Source organism: Colias eurytheme, chromosome 6 (genome assembly GCF_061535395.1).
Source record: "Colias eurytheme isolate Ceu_HAF_F1 chromosome 6, ilColEury1 Martin Lab GWU primary, whole genome shotgun sequence".
Lineage (NCBI taxonomy): Eukaryota > Metazoa > Arthropoda > Insecta > Lepidoptera > Pieridae > Colias > Colias eurytheme.
Window position 1 is genome coordinate 707,515 of NC_142985.1, and position 23,288 is coordinate 730,802.

The following is a 23,288-nucleotide window of genomic DNA, read 5'->3' on the forward strand; positions in this document are numbered from 1 at the left end:
GAATGGTAATGGTCAGAAGGAGCGTTTTTCGAGCGTTAAAACGCTGACGTTTCGTGCGGTAATGCGTTATTGTGGTTTGGTTTAAATGATTGCTGAATTTGATTTTATTAAGAGCAATGAAACTATTTGAAAGATGGGAAGTATTTAAATATTTAATAAATTAATAGAAATAGTAACAGATATGTTAATTCTTTACAATAATAAACTTGTAAGTATACGCTTCGTTGGACGCAAATGTCCACGCGTAAATCATTGCTATTGCTAAACACAATCGTGTAATGATATGATCAATTTTTTCATTATTTATTCTCATATTATGCTTATGTTTAAGACCTTTTTATGAATGGATAGATCAGATAGACGTGGAAATGTCATCTCAATTCATTTGTATTGTAAAATATACTTATGTACAATATTCAATTCTTTAAAAAAAAAGTATTTGATTAATTTTTAAATATACATATAATTTTTTTAGTTATAACTTTTTATTATAATTTTGATTCGTCACCGTAAATACATAAATAGTATAATAATCGTTTGTTTGTTCCAAAAGCGAGATATCGTAAGCGCGTTGTAGTTACGAAATGTGCTCAAACCGGAATCGAACTGGGCGATTTGTGTCTAGGGAGTGCCGCGCACCCTTTTACTTTTTCGTTACTGTCAGTGCTTGGCGGTTTTCGCACTAGCGTTTATTTTTCATGGTTGATTAATTTGCACTGGCGTCTATTTATTCTGAGCTTGCGTTTTATCCAAAAAAGCAGTAAAATGCTTCCTTACTTTCTTGTAAAGCAACTATGGATATTATGTATTATTTGCATAAATTTACATTATAGCGACTGAAAAACTCAACATTTATTGTGTATAGAAGGCTTTTGAGAGAAAGATATCTACATTTAATGGATAAAATATCTGAGTGACTGGAGCCGCAAGCGGAAAACTAGCTTCCGCCGCGGTCATATTTTGAACATTAACTAATTATTAATCGTAGAGGTTGTTCTTTTATTTGTGTTTTTATATCTCAGATCTCTTTTTAATACATACCGATGTTTAGTAGAAAATATTTAATAGAAATTAGGTCTAATAGTGTTAATTTGTACCATACAAGAAAACAAAATTTATATTATTCAGTATAAATAATGTAAATGGATTGTGGGAAAATATTGGAGAATTTGTAACAAGTGCGTGAGCGGTCCGACCTTGCTACTCTTCCTTGTAGGTTGCAATTAGGGCCAATACATACGATCTGTGTGTGTGTACAGACGATGTGTACTTTCATATGAAATAAGTATTGTGAAAGGTCGCAAAATATAATAGTTTACAGTACAACATTATTTACCTATTTAATTCATTAAAAATCTATATATATTAAGACCCTTAATTTGAAGAATAATTTAAATTAAAACACGTAAAAAGGAACCCTACCGTATAACCCACTTTTGCAGTGGCGTTTAGAACGCTACTCGATGCGTATGTATTATGCGCACGCAACTCTGTACGGCTATAAACGTTTAAAAAACTTTTCTATTATCCATTTATGATTAATTATCAATGTTTACGTATAATGAGCATGCCTGATTTTACCCATTATTTCAGTATGCTATAAGTGAGGTAATTTTGTTATTTTTTGGCTTTCCTTCCAAAAATTTGTAGATAAAAAATATATGTTTATTGTGTAAAATAGAGAACATACAAGATACATTGAATCATTAATAGGTATGAACACTATAAAGAATATCCAAAAATTCTGCAATATTGTGACGAGGTCTTTTGTTCTGTCAACGATGTAATTTCGGTCGATGCACGCCTCGTAAATACAAGCCACGAAAGAGACATTATACAGAGTGTAATCATTAAGTGTGCACAGGCGATTTTTCCGTAAGTATTACAGATAACAAAAAACTTTAAACTGATATCGAAAGTACTTAACCTAATGAGTAAAATGGCGGTAATAAATTTTTAAAAATAAATCGAGAAATATCAAAAAAATTATCTTTAAACCCTCCCATACATGAATTATGAAATATGAATATCCCATATACATTATTTTAATATGAAAGATTTTAGCTTTCCTTTTCTTTTTTTGGTTTTCTGCTTTTATTACTTCGAAAATTTGAAGTGACATTTTCCACGTTTTTCCGGACATTTTCACGCATTTTCCGGATATTTTCCGGGAATTTTCCGGACATTTTCCGGAAAAACCATGGAAAATGCCTGGAAAATCCCTGGAAAATGCGTGAAAATGTCCGGAGAAGCGTGGAAAATGCTCGGAAAATCCCGGGAAAATGCCTGGGAACTTCCGGAAAAACCGTGGAAAATGCCTGGAAAATATCCGGAAAATGCGTGAAAATGTCCGGAAAAATCCCGGGAAATGTCTGAAAAATATCCGGAACATGCGTGGAAATTTCCGGAAAAACCGTGGAAAATGCCTGGAAAATGCGTGAAAATGTCCGGAAAATGCGTGAAAATGTCCGGGAGAAGCGTGGAAAATGCTCGGAAAATCCCGGGAAAATGCCTGGGAAATTCCGGAAAACCGTGGAAAATGCCTGGAAAATATCCGGAAAATGGGTGAAAATGTCCGGAAAATGCCTGGGAAATGTCTGGAAAATATCCGGAAAATGCGTGGAAATTTCCGGAAAAACCGTGGAAAATGCCTGGAAAATGCGTGAAAATATCCGGAAAATGCGTGAAAATGTCCGGGAGAAGCGTGGAAAATGCTCGGAAAATCCCCGGAAAATTCCCGGAAAATACCCGGAAAATACCTGGAAAATATCCGGAAAATGCGTGGAAAATTCCGGAAAAACCGTGGAAAATTCCTCGAAAATAGCCGGAAAATGCGTGAAAATGTCCGGAAAAAGCGTGGAAAATGCCACTTCAAATTTGCGAAGTAATTAAAGCAGAAAACCAAAAAAGAAAAAGAAAGCTAAAATCTTTCATATTAAATGTACCTATATGGGATATTCATATTTCATACTTAATGTATGGGAGAGGGTTTAAAGATAATTTTTTTGATATTTCTCGATTTATTTTTAAAAATTTATTACGGTCATTTTACTCATTAGGTTAAGTACTTTCGATATCAGTTTAAAGTTTTTTGTTATCTGTAATACTTACGGAAAAATCGCCTGTGCACACTTAACGATTACACCCTGTATATCTAATTAAGAGAGGTAGGTACAAGCAATAAAATTATAATAATAGACCTAGACTATGTATATTTTATATAGTTGTTAAAACTTATAATAATCTCTTCTTGATCGATAATTTGAAAGTGTCGCACATAACATTTGCTTCAATTTTTATAAATGTTTTGAAAACAGCTAAAAAGTTTGCAATTTAATACTATTGCAGTTTGTCGATAAAGAGACATTATAATCTTACAATATGGAAGGAGATTATGATTTATAGCCAGTTAAATAACATACCAATCAATCTAATTTGCATATTTAATTCCACCTTGAACTATAGAAAGATATTATCAAACAATTTGAACAAAGAGTTAGGTTTTATTGAGCGTATTATGATTTTATCTCAATTGTAATACAAATTAATGGTAGTTTAGTGATTTGAACGGGCTTTATAGTAATTTTTTGGTAGAGGCCCTCAACTTTGTCCTTGTTAAATTATAATTTAGGCAAAGCATGTACTTATTTGAAAGAATTGTAGCCTAATAAATCATAGGGGTGATAGGTTCGTCAAATTCAATTCAGCAGTTGCGAAAGGAAAAAAATATTTGGGATATTAATTATTAATTGGAATTTCTAAAACGCTCAGCTAAAACTTTCGCTGTTCAAGCGTTTAAAACAACTGCACTCGATCAATAGTATAACAGATGAGCTGGATACATAATATAATGGCATTTAATAAGACCAAAGACAAAAATACCCGGATTTCCTATCCTTCAAAAGATATGACTTAAATTGCATTAAGCAATAACCGTTTGTCAATCGATAAATCAGTTGCTAATTGCCGATAATTGATGCGTCAGAGATTATAATGTATTGGACAAATGACACAACATTCCTCACGCTACCAATTTGCTAGCAACACGCAACGAATTCCTGTGGGGTTGCCAGAAGCGGTATGTAATTATTTGAAGTTTGGAAAGTGGGAGTCTGTCGAAAAAGTCATTTATTTATTTAATCTATGGTGAATAATCTACAGGAAGATTTAAAACTTAATTGAGAACATGACATTCGACGATGAAAAAATATTTGCACCATGCCCAAATGAAGTTAAGCGTATCAAATCTAATTCTAACTAACAGTGGCCGAAAGAAGGCCAATATCATCCTAAAATCTTATTTAAACAGTTTAATAAGGAGAACAAAAAATAGAAGACATGAAGATCAGATATGCAGCAAACGTTGCAACGAAATCACGTGCGTTTCAGGGCTGATTTTCAGTAAATTTCAATGACCTAAAATTTTCAAAATTTTCTTTCCTTCCTTGTAGGTAGGTACTATTAATTAGTACCTACCCCGAACACAGCCACTACTTTTATTATTAAAAAATATCATTCTACTTACACATATAGCTATTCATGACGTCACAACAGCTCGTTATACGCATCTTAAATATGTAATGGCCAGTTTCCATTCGCGAAGAGAAAAGTCTCGTTTTCACATCCTATTTCCAGCCAGTAATTATGTTTCAACGCAATAATTACGTTATTAATTACTCTGCCTTGTTTAGGATGTCCGTTGGCTACAGGACACACATCTCTATTGTAGAGGATGTTGATCATTGGTTGAATTTATTTAAGATCTCGTGTGTTTATAAAAACTTTGTTGTTTTATATCTATTGTAAATTAAATTCAAAGTTTATGTTATATTTTTTGTTTATACTTCTATACTAATAATATTATAAAGAGGAAAGGTTTAATTATGTATGTATGCATGTATGGTTTTCACGCATAAACTACTGGACCGATTTTGATGAAATTTGGCACAGACAATCTTTAGACCCTGAGAAAGAACATAGGCGGTAGCCTAGCCTTTTATTGCGAAAAATGTACCACGGGCGAAGCCGGGGCGGACCGCTAGTAATTAATAATTATTGTATGCACAATTATTTATTAACATAAATAATTAATTTTTGTATGTTAAAGCACTGGTCTAAAAATAAAATTATTCTTATACAAACTTTTAGATTTTCAAAATAAGAAGTAGAAGATACGTTGATTCCTTTATTTTTATTGATTGAATTACATTGGTATTAACAATAATTATTTTCCCTTACTACATCAAAAATGAAACAAAAAACATAATCCTACGTGTAAGAACTAATAATCTATTAAAACACGCAGCTATCGGAATATTAAACAGATACATTACTAACATACGGTTTTACTTCCAACACTAATTAAGAACTTGAATATTTATATTTTGCTTTTAATAAGGAGATTCGCCAAACGCACACAAAAACAAAAATAACTTTCGCTCTAAAAATACTTAAGAGATTTAAATATATTAAATATATTTTCACTTTCATGTAATTAGATAGTTCAAACGTTTTGTACAACATGTATTTTTTGATGTAACACTAACTTATCTCCTCTAATTAATAAAGTACCTACTTATTATAACCTAAAAATGTATCTTTAAAATTGTGTTTAATTTTGCAAGTTTTAAATCACACTTAAATATAATTTTATGTATATCTATATTGCACGCCTCATAAGCGAAGCGTTGAGGTGGGTACTACTGTCACTTCGCGCAAAACATCTGATTTTTCAAACTTAAAATGTCTTTATGTATCATACATTGCACTTGTAAGATAATACATACACACACATATTAAGAAAAAACACTATTTTTAACGTTCATGATATTTTTGATGTCATTTTTGTTATTTAAACTAGTTAAAAAACAGTTTAAAAAAGTTCTGTCTTGGACGTCCGTGTGTCTGTATGTGCGGATCCTTTTTCTTGTTAACACGATAGCGACCGAAATACTAGGTACGTAAAGCTGGCGATGAAAAATTAGCGAAATTAAAAAAAAACAACACCAGAATTTGTTGCTTATTTGTTGCTAATTAGTTGCTATAATGACGATTTTGTTGCTCAACCCGTTTGCTGAAAATCAGCAACAGTTCTAGCTTAACGTTAAGGTAGCGTGCAGAAATCGGAAAAAGGGATGGATCGTTGCAAAAATGCAGATGAATTTGTTGCTAATTTGTTGCTGCATAAAAACAGTGAAAATTTTGAATTTTTTTCATTGGCGCCAAAAATAACACTGGCCACGTCAACTTAATCGTCGATTTTCGGTAGTGAAACATAAAAAAAAATTTGTTGCTCCTCACATCGTTCACTGGCAAAGTGTACAGAGCCAGCAACAAAATAGAAACCGGAAGTAGAGTTAATTTTGAAACCGGTTTGCTAGAAAATCGTCCACGCCAGCTTAACTGTCGATTTTCGGTAGTGAAACATAAAAAAAAATTTGTTGCTCCTCACATCGTTCACTGGCACAGTGTACAGAGCCAGCAACAAAATAGAAACCGGAAGTAGAGTTAATTTTGAAACCAGTTTGCTAGAAAATCGTCCACGCCAGCTTAACTGCCGATTTTCGGTAGTGAAACATAAAAAAAAATTTTGTTGCTTCTCATATCGTTCACCGGCACAGTGTACAGAGCCAGCAACAAAATAGAAACCGGAGGTAGAGTTAATTTTGAAACCGGTTTGCTAGAAAATCGTCCACGCCAGCTTAACTGTCGATTTTCAGTAGTGAAACATAAAAAAAAAATTTTCAAAATTAACTCTACGTCCAGTTTCTATTTTGTGTCTGGCTCTGTACACTGTGCCGGTGAACGATGTGAGGAGCAACAAATTTTTTTTTTATGTTTCACTACCGAAAATCGACAGTTAAGCTGGCGTGGACGATTTTCTAGCAAACCGGTTTCAAAATTAACTCTACCTCCGGTTTCTATTTTGTTGCTGGCTCTGTACACTGTGCCAGTGAACGATGTGAGGAGCAACAAATTTTTTTTATGTTTCACTACCGAAAATTGACAGTTAAGCTGGCGTGGACGATTTTCTAGCAAACCGGTTTCAAAATTAACTCTACTTCCGGTTTCTATTTTGTTGCTGGCTCTGTACACTGTGCCGGTGAACGATGTGAGGAGCAACAAATTTTTTTTTTTATGTTTCACTCCCGAAAATCGACAGTTAAGCTGGCGTGGACGATTTTCTAGCAAACCGGTTTCAAAATTAACTCTACTTCCGGTTTCTATTTTGTTGCTGGCTCTGTACACTGTGCCGGTGAACGATGTGAGGAGCAACAAATTTTTTTTTTATGTTTCACTCCCGAAAATCGACAGTTAAGCTGGCGTGGACGATTTTCTAGCAAACCGGTTTCAAAATTAACTCTACTTCCGGTTTCTATTTTGTTGCTGGCTCTGTACACTGTGCCAGTGAACGATGTGAGGAGCAACAAATTTTTTTTATGTTTCACTACCGAAAATCGACAGTTAAGCTGGCGTGGACGATTTTCTAGCAAACCGGTTTCAAAATTAACTCTACTTCCGGTTTCTATTTTGTTGCTGGCTCTGTACACTGTGCCGGTGAACGATGTGAGGAGCAACAAATTTTTTTTTTATGTTTCACTCCCGAAAATCGACAGTTAAGCTGGCGTGGACGATTTTCTAGCAAACCGATTTCAAAATTAACTCTACTTCCGGTTTCTATTTTGTTGCTGGCTCTGTACACTGTGCCGGTGAACGATGTGAGGAGCAACAAATTTTTTTTTATGTTTCACTACCGAAAATCGACAGTTAAGCTGGCGTGGACGATTTTCTAGCAAACCGGTTTCAAAATTAACTCTACCTCCGGTTTCTATTTTGTTGCTGGCTCTGTACACTGTGCCGGTGAACGATGTGAGGAGCAACAAATTTTTTTTATGTTTCACTACCGAAAATCGACAGTTAAGCTGGCGTGGACGATTTTCTAGCAAACCGGTTTCAAAATTAACTCTACTTCCGGTTTCTATTTTGTTGCTGGCTCTGTACACTGTGCCGGTGAACGATGTGAGGAGCAACAAATTTTTTTTTATGTTTCACACCCGAAAATCGGCAGTTAAGCTGGCGTGGATGATTTTCTAGCAAACCGGTTTCAAAATTAACTCTACCTCCGGTTTCTTTTTTGTTTGCTGGCTCTGTACACTGTGCCGGTGAACGATGTGAGGAGCAACAAATTTTTTTTTTATGTTTCACTACCGAAAATCGGCAGTTAAGCTGGCGTGGACGATTTTCTAGCAAACTGGTTTCAAAATTAACTCTACTTCCGGTTTCTATTTTGTTGCTGGCTCTGTACACTGTGCCAGTGAACGATGTGAGGAGCAACAAATTTTTTTTATGTTTCACTACCGAAAATCGACAGTTAAGCTGGCGTGGACGATTTTCTAGCAAACCGGTTTCAAAATTAACTCTACTTCCGGTTTCTATTTTGTTGCTGGCTCTGTACACTGTGCCGGTGAACGATGTGAGGAGCAACAAATTTTTTTTTTATGTTTCACTCCCGAAAATCGACAGTTAAGCTGGCGTGGACGATTTTCTAGCAAACCGATTTCAAAATTAACTCTACTTCCGGTTTCTATTTTGTTGCTGGCTCTGTACACTGTGCCGGTGAACGATGTGAGGAGCAACAAATTTTTTTTTATGTTTCACTACCGAAAATCGACAGTTAAGCTGGCGTGGACGATTTTCTAGCAAACCGGTTTCAAAATTAACTCTACCTCCGGTTTCTATTTTGTTGCTGGCTCTGTACACTGTGCCAGTGAACGATGTGAGGAGCAACAAATTTTTTTTATGTTTCACTACCGAAAATCGACAGTTAAGCTGGCGTGGACGATTTTCTAGCAAACCGGTTTCAAAATTAACTCTACTTCCGGTTTCTATTTTGTTGCTGGCTCTGTACACTGTGCCGGTGAACGATGTGAGGAGCAACAAATTTTTTTTTTATGTTTCACTCCCGAAAATCGGCAGTTAAGCTGGCGTGGATGATTTTCTAGCAAACCGGTTTCAAAATTAACTCTACCTCCGGTTTCTTTTTTGTTTGCTGGCTCTGTACACTGTGCCGGTGAACGATGTGAGGAGCAACAAATTTTTTTTATGTTTCACTACCGAAAATCGGCAGTTAAGCTGGCGTGGACGATTTTCTAGCAAACTGGTTTCAAAATTAACTCTACTTCCGGTTTCTATTTTGTTGCTGGCTCTGTACACTGTGCCAGTGAACGATGTGAGGAGCAAAAAATTTTTTTTTATGTTTCACTACCGAAAATCGACAGTTAAGCTGGCGTGGACGATTTTCTAGCAAACCGGTTTCAAAATTAACTCTACTTCCGGTTTCTATTTTGTTGCTGGCTCTGTACACTGTGCCAGTGAACGATGTGAGGAGCAACAATTTTTTTTTTATGTTTCACTCCCGAAAATCGACAGTTAAGCTGGCGTGGACGATTTTCTAGCAAACCGGTTTCAAAATTAACTCTACCTCCGGTTTCTATTTTGTTGCTGGCTCTGTACACTGTGTCAGTGAACGATGTGAGGAGCAACAAATTTTTTTTTTATGTTTCACTCCCGAAAATCGACAGTTAAGCTGGCGTGGACGATTTTCTAGCAAACCGGTTTCAAAATTAACTCTACTTCCGGTTTCTATTTTGTTGCTGGCTCTGTACACTGTGCCAGTGAACGATGTGAGGAGCAACAAATTTTTTTTATGTTTCACTACCGAAAATCGACAGTTAAGCTGGCGTGGACGATTTTCTAGCAAACCGGTTTCAAAATTAACTCTACTTCCGGTTTCTATTTTGTTGCTGGCTCTGTACACTGTGCCGGTGAACGATGTGAGGAGCAACAATTTTTTTTTTTATGTTTCACTCCCGAAAATCGACAGTTAAGCTGGCGTGGACGATTTTCTAGCAAACCGATTTCAAAATTAACTCTACTTCCGGTTTCTATTTTGTTGCTGGCTCTGTACACTGTGCCGGTGAACGATGTGAGGAGCAACAATTTTTTTTTTATGTTTCACTACCGAAAATCGACAGTTAAGCTGGCGTGGACGATTTTCTAGCAAACCGGTTTCAAAATTAACTCTACTTCCGGTTTCTATTTTGTTGCTGGCTCTGTACACTGTGCCGGTGAACGATGTGAGGAGCAACAATTTTTTTTTTTATGTTTCACTCCCGAAAATCGACAGTTAAGCTGGCGTGGACGATTTTCTAGCAAACCGATTTCAAAATTAACTCTACTTCCGGTTTCTATTTTGTTGCTGGCTCTGTACACTGTGCCGGTGAACGATGTGAGGAGCAACAATTTTTTTTTTATGTTTCACTACCGAAAATCGACAGTTAAGCTGGCGTGGACGATTTTCTAGCAAACCGGTTTCAAAATTAACTCTACCTCCGGTTTCTATTTTGTTGCTGGCTCTGTACACTGTGCCAGTGAACGATGTGAGGAGCAACAAATTTTTTTTATGTTTCACTACCGAAAATCGACAGTTAAGCTGGCGTGGACGATTTTCTAGCAAACCGGTTTCAAAATTAACTCTACTTCCGGTTTCTATTTTGTTGCTGGCTCTGTACACTGTGCCGGTGAACGATGTGAGGAGCAACAAATTTTTTTTTTATGTTTCACTCCCGAAAATCGGCAGTTAAGCTGGCGTGGATGATTTTCTAGCAAACCGGTTTCAAAATTAACTCTACCTCCGGTTTCTATTTTGTTGCTGGCTCTGTACACTGTGTCAGTGAACGATGTGAGGAGCAACAAATTTTTTTTTTATGTTTCACTCCCGAAAATCGACAGTTAAGCTGGCGTGGACGATTTTCTAGCAAACCGGTTTCAAAATTAACTCTACTTCCGGTTTCTATTTTGTTGCTGGCTCTGTACACTGTGCCGGTGAACGATGTGAGGAGCAACAAATTTTTTTTTTATGTTTCACTACCGAAAATCGACAGTTAAGCTGGCGTGGACGATTTTCTAGCAAACCGGTTTCAAAATTAACTCTACTTCCGGTTTCTATTTTGTTGCTGGCTCTGTACACTGTGCCAGTGAACGATGTGAGGAGCAACAAATTATTTTTTTTATGTTTCACTACCGAAAATCGACAGTTAAGCTGGCGTGGACGATTTTCTAGCAAACCGGTTTCAAAATTAACTCTACTTCCGGTTTCTATTTTGTTGCTGGCTCTGTACACTGTGCCGGTAAACGATGTGAGGAGCAACAATTTTTTTTTATGTTTCACTCCCGAAAATCGACAGTTAAGCTGGCGTGGACGATTTTCTAGCAAACCGGTTTCAAAATTAACTCTACTGCCGGTTTCTATTTTGTTGCTGGCTCTGTACACTGTGCCGGTGAACGATGTGAGGAGCAACAAATTTTTTTTTATGTTTCACTACCGAAAATCGACAATTAAGTTGACGTGGCCAGTGTTATTTTTGGTGCCAATGAAAAAAATTCAAAATTTTCACTGTTTTTATGCAGCAACAAATTAGCAACAAATTCATCTGCATTTTTGCAACGATCCATCCCTTTTTCCGATTTCTGCACGCTACCTTAACGTTAAGCTAGAACTGTTGCTGATTTTCAGCGAACGGGTTGAGCAACAAAATCGTCATTATAGCAACTAATTAGCAACAAATAAGCAACAAATACTGGTGTTGTTTTTTTTTAATTTCGCTAATTTTTCATCGCCAGCTTTACGTACCTCGAAATACTTTACTAATCGAGTCTTTTTTTTTCTCTTACGCTTTAGTATGCTCAGGAATAGAACCCTTTCATTTTTCAGGGTCTGATTCGATGTGGTTTAATTGTTATTAAATAAACAAAAATAATAATTAATAAATATTTATTAAAAAAAAAAATTATGAGGCGTGCACTTTTGGATTTTCCAAATTATTTTAAAAGTATGATGTAATATAAATTTGGAATCATTTATTTTTGAGTTGGAATCTATTCTCAGTTGAGTTTGAGTAGGGTTTATTCTTACTGACACACTGACCGTCGTCTCACGTTTCTATTTGTAGACACATACAAGTGGTTTTAAACAAATATTATTATTTCAATAGTGATATTGACAAGTGCCTCGTTTCGTTTCAATGAACAAAATAAGTCGACCATTTATATTTGACCTCTTGATAACAATATCGTAAACATTGCAAGGGCTATTTAAAAGTGGATATTTAGATAGGTAAGTTTTTGGAAAATATCAAATACGTGCTGTTTTGGGAATTTCATGATAAAAAAAGAAATATTTATTTATCATTCACAATATCACAACACATTGGTTTTGATACTGTTCGTTATTAGGTTCTTAATATATGTAATTCTGAAAAATTTTTGAACGTAACTACCTGGTTATGTAATTTTGCTTCACAATACTTTCATCCAAACAAAACTTTAGCTTAACAATATTAATAGGATAAGCCTGTCGGTTTGTGTGTCACAAGAATTTTTAATGGGACCGGTCCCGAGGTTTGCCAAAGCATTTTAACTTATTAGAGTATGTAGGTTGAACAATTTATGTATCCGCTCAGTGCTTACATAAATAATAAAATCTTGCACTTAAAGGTTTAGGTATTTAACATGTTTGTAGGGCCCAGTTTATATGTGTGTTAGTGTGCTTGTCGTATGTGAATAATTCTATTGGATTAAATATTTGTGGTACATGAACGGTTTCGTCAATTATTATTTCTTAACATGAATTATGCAAATAAGACCAATCATGCTTATGCAGAAGCTTCAGCTTCAAAATTATAAAAATTAAATTGTGTACGGACATAGTTTGCAATGCGTAACTTTCATATTTTCTAAGTTTTTATTGCACGCCTCATAAGCGAAGCGTTGAGGTGGGTACTACTGTCACTTCGCGCAAAATATCTGATTTTTCAAACTTAAAATGTCTTTATGTATCATACATTGCACTTGTAAGATAATGCATACACACACATATTAAGAAAAAACACTATTTTTAACGTTCATGATATTTTTGATGTCATTTTTGTTATTTAAACTAGTTAAAAAACAGTTTAAAAAAGTTCTGTCTTGGACGTCCGTGTGTCTGTATGTGCGGATCCTTTTTCTTGTTAACACGATAGCGACCGAAATACTTTACTAATCGAATCTTTTTTTTTCTCTTACGCTTGAGTATGCTCAGGAATAGAACCCTTTCATTTTTCAGAATCTGATTCGATGTGGTTTAATTGTTATTAAATAAACAAAAATAATAATTAATAAATATTTATTAAAAAAAAATTATGAGGCGTGCACTTTTGGATTTTCCAAATTATTTCAGCTTCTGCAATTACGTGTTTAATTGCACCTTTACTTATTTAATTTATGCTTTTTTGGAATCGTAAAATCATTACGTGAGTCTGACAGACTCGCCACTGTGAAATTTTGAACCTAAAATCTTTTCCCTCCATATCTTACTCCATAATGATCTTTTCCGAATAAAAAAATATTTGATAAACTGATCAAGCCGTGCGTGATGCTGTGAAATAGGAATTATTGTGACTTTTGTTTCCAAAAAAACGATGAAGTTTTCATCGTATTTTTCATTCGTAGCGTAGTTATTAATTACGTATTTAAATTCGCTACTCCACTGAGGACAATGCCTTCTTCCTCGTATAGTACCATATCTAGTTAAAATTGTCTATACTATCACAAAATTAACATAATAACACATGTTTGTAGGTCTGTGAGTTAACCGAGTTACGAATTCGAGGGTACACGCTCTGATTGTTGCGGAAGATGATATGATATGTAAATTCGCTGTAATGTGTGAATTTTATAGAGAAAGTGTGTTTTGTAGAATATATAGTAATTGTCCACGTTGTAGTATCATTGTTTGAGTTATCAAAGTAATTTTAAATAATTTGGAAAATCCAAAAGTGCACGCCTCATAATTTTTTTTAATAAATATTTCTTAATTATTATTTTTGTTTATTTAATAACAATTAAACCACATCGAATCAGACCCTGAAAAATGAAAGGGTTCTATTCCTGAGCATACTCAAGCGTAAGAGAAAAAAAAAGATTCGATTAGTAAAGTATTTCGGTCGCTATCGTGTTAACAAGAAAAAGGATCCGCACATACAGACACACGGACGTCCAAGACAGAACTTTTTTAAACTGTTTTTTAACTAGTTTAAATAACAAAAATGACATCAAAAATATCATGAACGTTAAAAATAGTGTTTTTTCTTAAAATGTATGTGTATGTATTATCTTACAAGTGCAATGTATGATACATAAAGACATTTTAAGTTTGAAAAATCAGATGTTTTGCGCGAAGTGACAGTAGTACCCACCTCAACGCTTCGCTTATGAGGCGTGCAAAACTTGTAGTTCATTTTAGTACAACCGGCTGACAGATCATTTACATATCCTCGTATTTGGTTATTATTCTTAGGAATTTATTTATTTATTTATTTTAATTTGGCACACCAACAATAAATACATTTGACATTGATACAAGTGATAACTGCGTTAAAAACAACCGACTTCAAACTTGCACTTGCAACATTTACAAGTACAGACAATAATGCTCATAAAATAAAAACTACTGGGCCTATCCGAATAAAATTTTTATGGGACCAATTCGACACCATCCCGCATCGAATAAAAAAAGAATCACGTAAATCGGTTCAGAAACCTCGGAGTAATCGGTGTACATACATAAAAAAAAAAAACATACCGGCCGAATTGATAACCTCCTCCTTTTTTTTGAAGTCGGTTAAAAATTAAAAAAAATGTGTGCGTGTACTTAGTGTACACACGTACGAAGTGAAATTTCTTTATGACCTTATTTTTCAAAAAATAATCCATACTAATATTATAAATGCGAAAGTAACTCTGTCTGTCTGTCTGTTACTCAATCACGCCTAAACTACTGAACCAATTTGCATGAAATTTGGTATGGAGATATTTTGATACCCGAGAAAGGACATAGGATAGGTTTTATCCCGGAAATCCCACGGGAACGGGAACTATGCGGGTTTTTCTTAAACTGCGCGGGCGAAGCCGCGGGCGGAAAGCTAGTTTACTATATTATGCAACTTTACAGAAATACGTCGAATCACGCGTGGTAGGGATAAGAAAAAGATGGCGCGTAACTGTCACGCGTAACGAAAAAATGTTACACAAAATTTTTTTCCAACCCCGTTAAAGAAGTTTCACTTCAAAAATTAAAAATTAACATTATGCACTTATCAATAAAAGGTGAACACAGCATTAGGAATGTATTACCTAACTAGTACGTAAGCTAATAATAGTAAAGATAAATTATTATAAGATAGTCTTCGTTTTATAGTTTTAATACTAGAACCATTAATAGTGCGTATATTTTAATACTTAACCAAGTATGCAATCAAGCGTCTAACCGTAAGAGGTGGAAATAAGCCAATCCTATTAGTCAAAATGCTTTCATCATGCTATGTTACCTTCCACATGCTCCATGCCTTATCTATACTAATATTATAAAGCTGAAGAGTTTGTTTGTTTGTTTGTTTGTTTGAACGCGCTAATCTCGGGAACTACTGGTCTGATTTGAAAAATTCTTTCAGTGTTAGATAGCTCATTTATCGAGGGAGGCTAAAGGCTATATATCATCACACTACGACCAACAGGAGAGGAGCCACGGGGGTAAAACCGCGCGGAGCAGCTAGTCTTTTATAACACCCCTGTGCCTCGGAAACCCCGTTATGTATTACTGGGACAGTTGGAAATAAGAGGTCATAATACGGTCCCTGATCTCCTTGAGCTTCCATCGAACTAAGAGTGATAATACGCACACTTGTGTATAATATATCTCCTGTAACATTTCATTTGTCGTCAAGTCGATGTAGAAATTGGCCGTAGTAAATGCAGTTTTAAGAAATTTTACCTAATCAAATCTTTGAATGTATAGTGCGAATCCAGACCATATATCGTAGAGGTACAATATGTCTTGTGACCTATTCGTATTTATTAGTTACAACAAAGTGTAAGCGTAGTCTAAACAAAACAATCGCTTCTGAATGAGCTATTTCCATGGCTATTTAATTGTAACTTTGTGTGACTATTTACCCGTTTCCCAGTAGCACCAAACACTTATCTTATAATCGCGCTAGAATCTGTTAAACTCCGTCCGCGAGCGACTTTCCCACCTCATCTAAAAACAATTGACAATCCTAGGAAAAGATTTAATGGATTGTGCTTTTATGAGCTGTGAATGTGTTCCGTTGTTGTTAGTGCAGTAAGTATAGGTTTATCTTTCGAGATTGTGTAATGTTCTACTGGTCTTCTTTTATTGGTTGTTTATGATTATGCAATTAATTGGGCATCATCATATGCCCATATTGTTCCTATTTCTACTCAGCCTTTTTCGGGATTTATCGAAACAAGCGGGCCAAGTAAAGGTTGGCAGTTATGTCACAAGATGTAGAACTTTTTTTGGTTCTTGGACATGCCAGTCCTCTCAATTTCTCAAAATGTGTTCCTCCTACAAACTTACTGATGCAATAAGGCAATTAGTAGGCCTGCAATTTTAACTGTGTTGAAGCTTTCTAAATGTGTGTAAACGTATATTCCGAATCGGTGGTGGTTTAATAAAAAATGACTATTCATAAGATTTTATAAAAGTTTACATGAATAAAAAACATTTTTAGGTTATCGGAATTAAAACAGTTCGGTAATGCAAAATCAAAGGCATATTTTGTGCTAAATTAGAGTAAACTTGGCACTAACCATGTAGTATATTTTTTGTAACAATGAGGTACCGAACATTTTTTCCATCGTCTGTTTTATAACATGATCCTTTTTTTTTTACAGAAAAATACAAATATATTTAAGTATAACATTCCTATTTTGAATAAATAAATAATAAAGGTGGCATAACATATAAAATATGGCTTAATTGAAATTACACCACAAATCAAACTCTAAAGAAACCATATAAGGACAAAAACAATCAGACGTTTAAATCTATTAAATAATGCATCTTATACTTATAAATGATTCGAAACAAATCAACAAAACATCCAAATATGGTATCGATATTGCTCAGCTGACCTTAACGTGTGTATGTTTTTACACTAACGGTAACGAGTAACGACACGACTCCGACACACTGACTCGATCATGTCGATCGTAACACGCATGGAAATATGTAAATACATATGGTAAATACAATATCACTTGCGATCATATAAGTAGAAGTAAGTGAATTCATTTTAATTCACAGTTATTTTAGATTTCTACCAATCTCTTATTCTTTTATCCATTTTTATACGAACTAATATAGTGAAACTATAATTAATTATAACTGTTATATTTGGCAATTATCAATAAGAGACAAACTTCTTTGAAAGAAGATGACTAGCTAATCGAGTTCGAGTAATGTTCAGGTTCATAGCCTCCAACTTGAACGGAAGAAAGATGTATACTGTTACAGTGAATCTAAAACTACATCTAACAAGAAACACGCGATATTGCACCGACATCGTTATATCACCGTGTAGTATAAAAGTACCCATACGATTAACACTTCAAAATAAATTCACAAATTCCGGATAATGTAATCGCGATCTCGCCTAGTGTTATTTAAATAGAATAACAGACTTAATGTTAATACTCGATTTGATGTGGCATCAATGAAATCGAAGGTAATATTCTAACTTGCATTGTTCTCGACACTTAACTGTATATATCGCTTACTGTTCTTATTGCTATGTAATCTAGTTCACCAAGACCTTATGACATAGAGATAAAGTTTACTCTCTTTTCATGTACCTACAGAAAAGTGATGACTTTAATTATAGACGATTATGCAAAATTTTAATCACAGTTTATTGATACTTTGAAAAGCATTTAATCTTATAACGTTGCTGTTTATAATCTATTTTTATTACCCTTGCAAGATACGAAGTTCATTATTACAATATTTTCCTCCATAACCTGAATATCAATTATAATTATAATCTTTAAAATGATTAGATCATAAACAGATATGATAATCGTGCCTGCACAAGTCTTACAACGCGATAAAACTAGAAGTAACAAATCAAACCATCCCTCCATACAAGATCCTTGCGTGACCCACTTCTTATCGCATCCAGATGTTTCCTGCTCAAATACCAGCCGCTCACTAAAGTATAATAAACAGCGAACATATTGATTGCAATCATCGGCTATTAAATCGCAATATAGTGATGATCGAGATCGCGGCACGGAAGCGTTGAGCGAATAATTTTCCGCGTCCATGCTCCCAGCTAACTGTGAACAGTTGCTTTGGCGCCGCAAAAGTAGCGGTGGACAGCTTTGCTGAGTATAGCGCGGTTTACTTGCAGAGTAAAGTTAATATTTGATGTTAAATGGGATTTCATTGCTGTTTTATTAGATATTTGCATAATCATTAAAAGAAGGTTGAGGAGCTGCTTATTGAGGAGCGCGATTTACTTTTAAATAAAAAAAACATATTGCATGTTAAATGGTAACATGCACGATGTGGATGCTGCTGATTCTTTGCCGTCTTATTGATGTGACGACGTTATGTTAATCCGATTCTAGTGCGAATTATTGCAGATATATTATTGCTTGAATCTAATCATGTAATAACATGTATCAGGAACTCTGTTTGTAGTTTAACCGAAATTAAAGTAGAAATATTATCGTGTCGGGCATAGGCTATATTTAAATTTTATTTTAAATTCGGTCATGGCGGGTAGAGCAGGTACAAAACATTATAAACTTTTCCACGCTTAACATGCATCACCCCTATACAAAATAAAATGAATAAAAAATGGTTGCCTGTAAAGTCGGTTTTACGGGCGAAGATTTTACGTGACAACGTCTTTTTCTCGATCATAGTTGAGTGGGAGAGAGACGCAAGGCATTCGGCGGGCCTCTCTCTCGTTCGGTGACTCATCGTAACGTTACCGAGCGTTACACTTTTTCATAAGTGACTCCCAGTCGCAACCTAATTTAAGACGTTGTCACGTCAAAAAACAAAATAGAAATCAATAGATAATCGAATCGCTAGTTTTGTAGCCCCAATGTTAATGATTGCCGCCGGCTGAGACGGGAATGCGCTTATTCGCTGAACGCTCGCTTTGTTTTATATTTTAAAGCCTTAAAACTTGCGGCTTATAAAATACTTGTCGTGTATTCATGTTATATAATAAACTACGTAGGCCTATGAATGAGTGAGAATAGATGCTATCTTAATAGGAAATGATAAGAATAAAACACTCGATTATTATAAGTGCAGCTGAGTTTAAAGGCATAATTTTAATAGCAAAATATTTATTTAGCTAGGTTAATATAAAATACGTAAAACAATTTCGTAATAGTGTTAGATAGTATAAAATATAAATATACTTATTAGAAAAATATTATAAGTGCCAGAGTTCACTTGTATGTGTTTGTTTCCTCTTCAAAAAATCCTATAAATTTTCAAAATTAAATCTCCTCAAAATGATACCACACATCAAAATCTATATTATTCTTATTATTTGTAGTATGCAGATAGGCATGTAAGTTGTTATTTACAGCTTCGTTTAAACAACTCTTGTCACCTACAAGAACACCCACTGTGGACATAAACAAACCGGGGTGCACAACTAGTATTTAGATGTCGGCTCCTACGTTATATGCTAATTTGACAAATAGTTATTAATGTAGACCTCCCGGAGGATTTAGAGGTCATAAGAAACGATATAAAAGTAATAATCATTAATAAATTTTGTTGCATACATGATGCATGTTTTAGATGCTCACACGAACGGATTGACAAAAATATATCGTTTTACTTTTAATTGGTTTTATAAGCACTTATCTATACATAATATAATAAATCTGTAGAAGGGTCAATTCTGTACATTGAAAATATTGAAAAAATAAATAGCAGGGGGTGTTACTGGATCGATACCAAACCCAAATATGTGATTAAAAAAATTTTTGTCTGTCTGTCTGTCTGTATGTGAAGACATCACGTGAAAACTAAAGTTCAAGAACTAGAGTTCGTGAAAAGTAAAGTACAGTTCGATTTCGATGAAACTTGGTATAATTATACTATATTATCCGTAAAATAGGATACTTTTTATCCTGAAAAAATACGAAGAAAAAAAATAATCTTAATTTTTCAGTTTTATCCATAGACGTTGTTCTGTAGAACAGCGAACACACGTTGGGTATTATTATAGGCCTAGCCGTATTTGAGTCCAATAGATATTTATAAGATGTTATTGTCAGAGTTACTCAAAATGGAGAAATAAACCATCCACGCGAAGACCGACATCCGCGCGGACGGAGTCGCGGGCGGAAGCTAGTATATGAATATTACTTTGTCAAAAATTTCCATAGTATAGAAAGACAAATAGATTAAGTTTATGCGCCGCCGCCCCGGCTACGCGAGCGATCATGTACATAGAGACTCTATGATAGAGTACAGTGAAATATTTTTTGAAGTCGGTCCAGTATACATAGTACCTGAGATTTGGGCGTACAAACGAACTCTTCAGCTGTATAATATTATTAGATGATTGTATAGAAATACATACTAGATACATCCAATCAATCAAATATAATTTATAATTCACAAATATGTCACCACATAAAATACGACTTTGAAAGCTAAACAAGTCATCATGCGCAAACGCATCGAACGTTGCTTTGAAGTGCAATTATGCGCACATTTTCTCGTCCGAAGTGAAATGAACACTTTCTTATGATAATAATCGACTAATACTTGATGACTAGATACTAGTTCCATACCGTGGCGTGTGTTGACTCGACAGGTTTTTAATTGCCGCGTAATTGCTACTCGCCTGAATGATGTTTTTAGCGCGTTGCACAAACAAAACGATTAGGTGATTTTTATTTTATGCCTAACGATAGATTTGATTAGAATCTTGACTGGCCGCTTGTCCCGGCTTCGCCTAAGTTGACTCTGTTTCAAAAAAATATTCCTTTTTGTAATCGGTCGTATTTTCAGTAATCGCAACAATCAGACAAAAAAATCTAATCTGGCCTTTTAATTACTTTAGAGTTTAGAATATAGTTTTGAAATCGGAATTGGATTGAAGAAAATCGATCAAAGACTAATATCCTTCTAGGGTAGACAACAGACATGACATTTAAGTTGACCCTAGTTCTCAAATAGGTACATACCAAAAGGACCAAAGGAAGTGAATCCAAGGGCCTCGCCCAGTTTCTTACAACAATCAAAAACACAGGCCGCTACCTAACGGGCCCTATAAATTAACCGGTATAAGCTATTAATCCTTATTTATTAGCCCTCCTGGTTGTAAATCAAATAAATGTCGTTCAAGTTACTTATAATATAAGGTTATAAACATGAACTTTGTAACTAGGTTGTAATAATACGTAACTGTAAGTATTAATTGTTAAAGGTATTTAGTTACATAGTAATAGTCATTTGTGTTAATAGTACTGGATTAAATTCAAATTAATAGCATTAACCCAAACCGGTGGTAGCTAGTAGCTATGTACATAGGTTCATTATATTATTAGTTATAACGCGTCTTAATCCCTTCTAGAAGAAGAAGCTAGTTGAATATTAATTAAACATTTATTTGAAAAGCAAAAGATAATTCAAGTGTGCGCATATTTTAACATATTATGTATGTATTGTATCCGTATCCGTTACACAAATAATATATGCTTTTCACTGAAATCATAGCTATGATAGTTTACTAGCTATGTAGAGTAGGTTAGGAATCTACGTGATTTGTAGTTGCATAAATAAAAGATGCAACTCTACGTTGGTTTGTCTTTGTTGAAATAAATGGATATATAAATAAATGAGTAGTTTCTCAAAATTTAAATTTGTAAAAAGAAGCAAAGATTTTTATTTTTTTATATAGGTTACATGCTTATTTAATTAAAATAGTTTTAGAAATTTTTCTATTTTTGCACAAATAAAACCCATTTGATATTTAATTTAACACACTTATTGCACGCCTCATAAGCGAAGCGTTGAGGTGGGTACTACTGTCACTTCGCGCAAAACATCTGATTTTTCAAACTTAAAATGTCTTTATGTATCATACATTGCACTTGTAAGATAATACATACACACACATATTAAGAAAAAACACTATTTTTAACATTCATGATATTTTTGATGTCATTTTTTTTATTTAAACTAGTTAAAAAACAGTTTAAAAAAGTTCTGTCTTGGACGTCCGTGTGTCTGTATGTGCGGAGGATTTTCTTGTTAACACGATAGCGACCGAAATACTTTACTAATCGAGTCTTTTTTTTTCTCTTACGCTTGAGTATGCTCAGGAATAGAACCCTTTCATTTTTCAGGGTCTGATTCGATGTGGTTTAATTGTTATTAAATAATCAAAAATAATTATTAAAAAAAAATTATGAGGCGTGCACTTTTGGATTTTTTTTATAATATTCTCAATTTATATCAAGTTGCATAATTTCCCACAATTTCATTAATTATTACTCCAAATAAAGAAATCTAATAATACAAAACCGGTTGTTTGTTTACAAACCGTTGTCCTTGACCCCGCGACCCGGCAGGTCACGCGGCGCGTACGCACGATCACTGAGTCACAGGTGTAGGTCGTTGAGTTGTACCTAACTGTATCTAGGCTATTTATTTTATTATGTAACGTAGAAGACCGGCGTGGCTATTGTGTTTATTAATATGTCTAGGAAAATAAAAAATATAATCTTTCAGTACTGTAAAAAACTGATTTCAGTTTGTTTGTTATCTGTAAATGTAAAATGACTGATAAAAGACTGCAAAAGAGACTGAAAACTTTACCATATAACGGCTACCAAGAACTTTCAACTACATTATGTACTACTATTTTGTTACTACCTATGCCGATTTTATCGGAGTAGTGAGCTTGAACAAAATATTATGTCGATAAGGGATGAATTATTTGTAATTTTGTAAACGAATTTAGATCTTTTTGTTTAAGAATTTCAACCTTTTCAATTGTTTTTGCTCACTTTTCCATTCTTATATTAAAGAAAGTAAATAAATAACAATTGAATGTATTCTTGCAGATGATCAGGTCGGGGTAGCATGGGGCAGGCGGGCAGCCAGCCGGCGGAGGGCCGGCCGCGCCGCGTCCACACGCTGCCGAGCGAGCCGCTCCGACATGCGCCTAAGGTATGCTATGTCAAGTATTTCTATGGCTCATGTGTTATTCTAATATATAACCTATATTGCTGTAAAGTTTCATCTAGATCCGTCCATTAGTTTTTTCGTGAAAGAGTACCGAACATCGAACACCTACCTTCAGAAACTCTTTTATTATTTTTGGTAGTAGGTT

At 34.6% G+C, this 23,288-nt stretch overlaps 1 protein-coding gene across 1 annotated transcript in view; it reads left to right on the plus strand.

The window, feature by feature from the left end:
• Positions 1 to 23,288, plus strand: part of LOC149907382 (uncharacterized) — a 107,319-nt gene that overhangs the window by 46,725 nt on the left and 37,306 nt on the right. The window contains exon 4 of the mRNA XM_090102384.1: positions 23,020 to 23,125. Within this exon, the coding sequence (XP_089958510.1) occupies positions 23,039 to 23,125 (87 nt within the window). The 5' untranslated portion in view covers positions 23,020 to 23,038. The remainder of the gene's footprint in view (positions 1 to 23,019; positions 23,126 to 23,288) is intronic.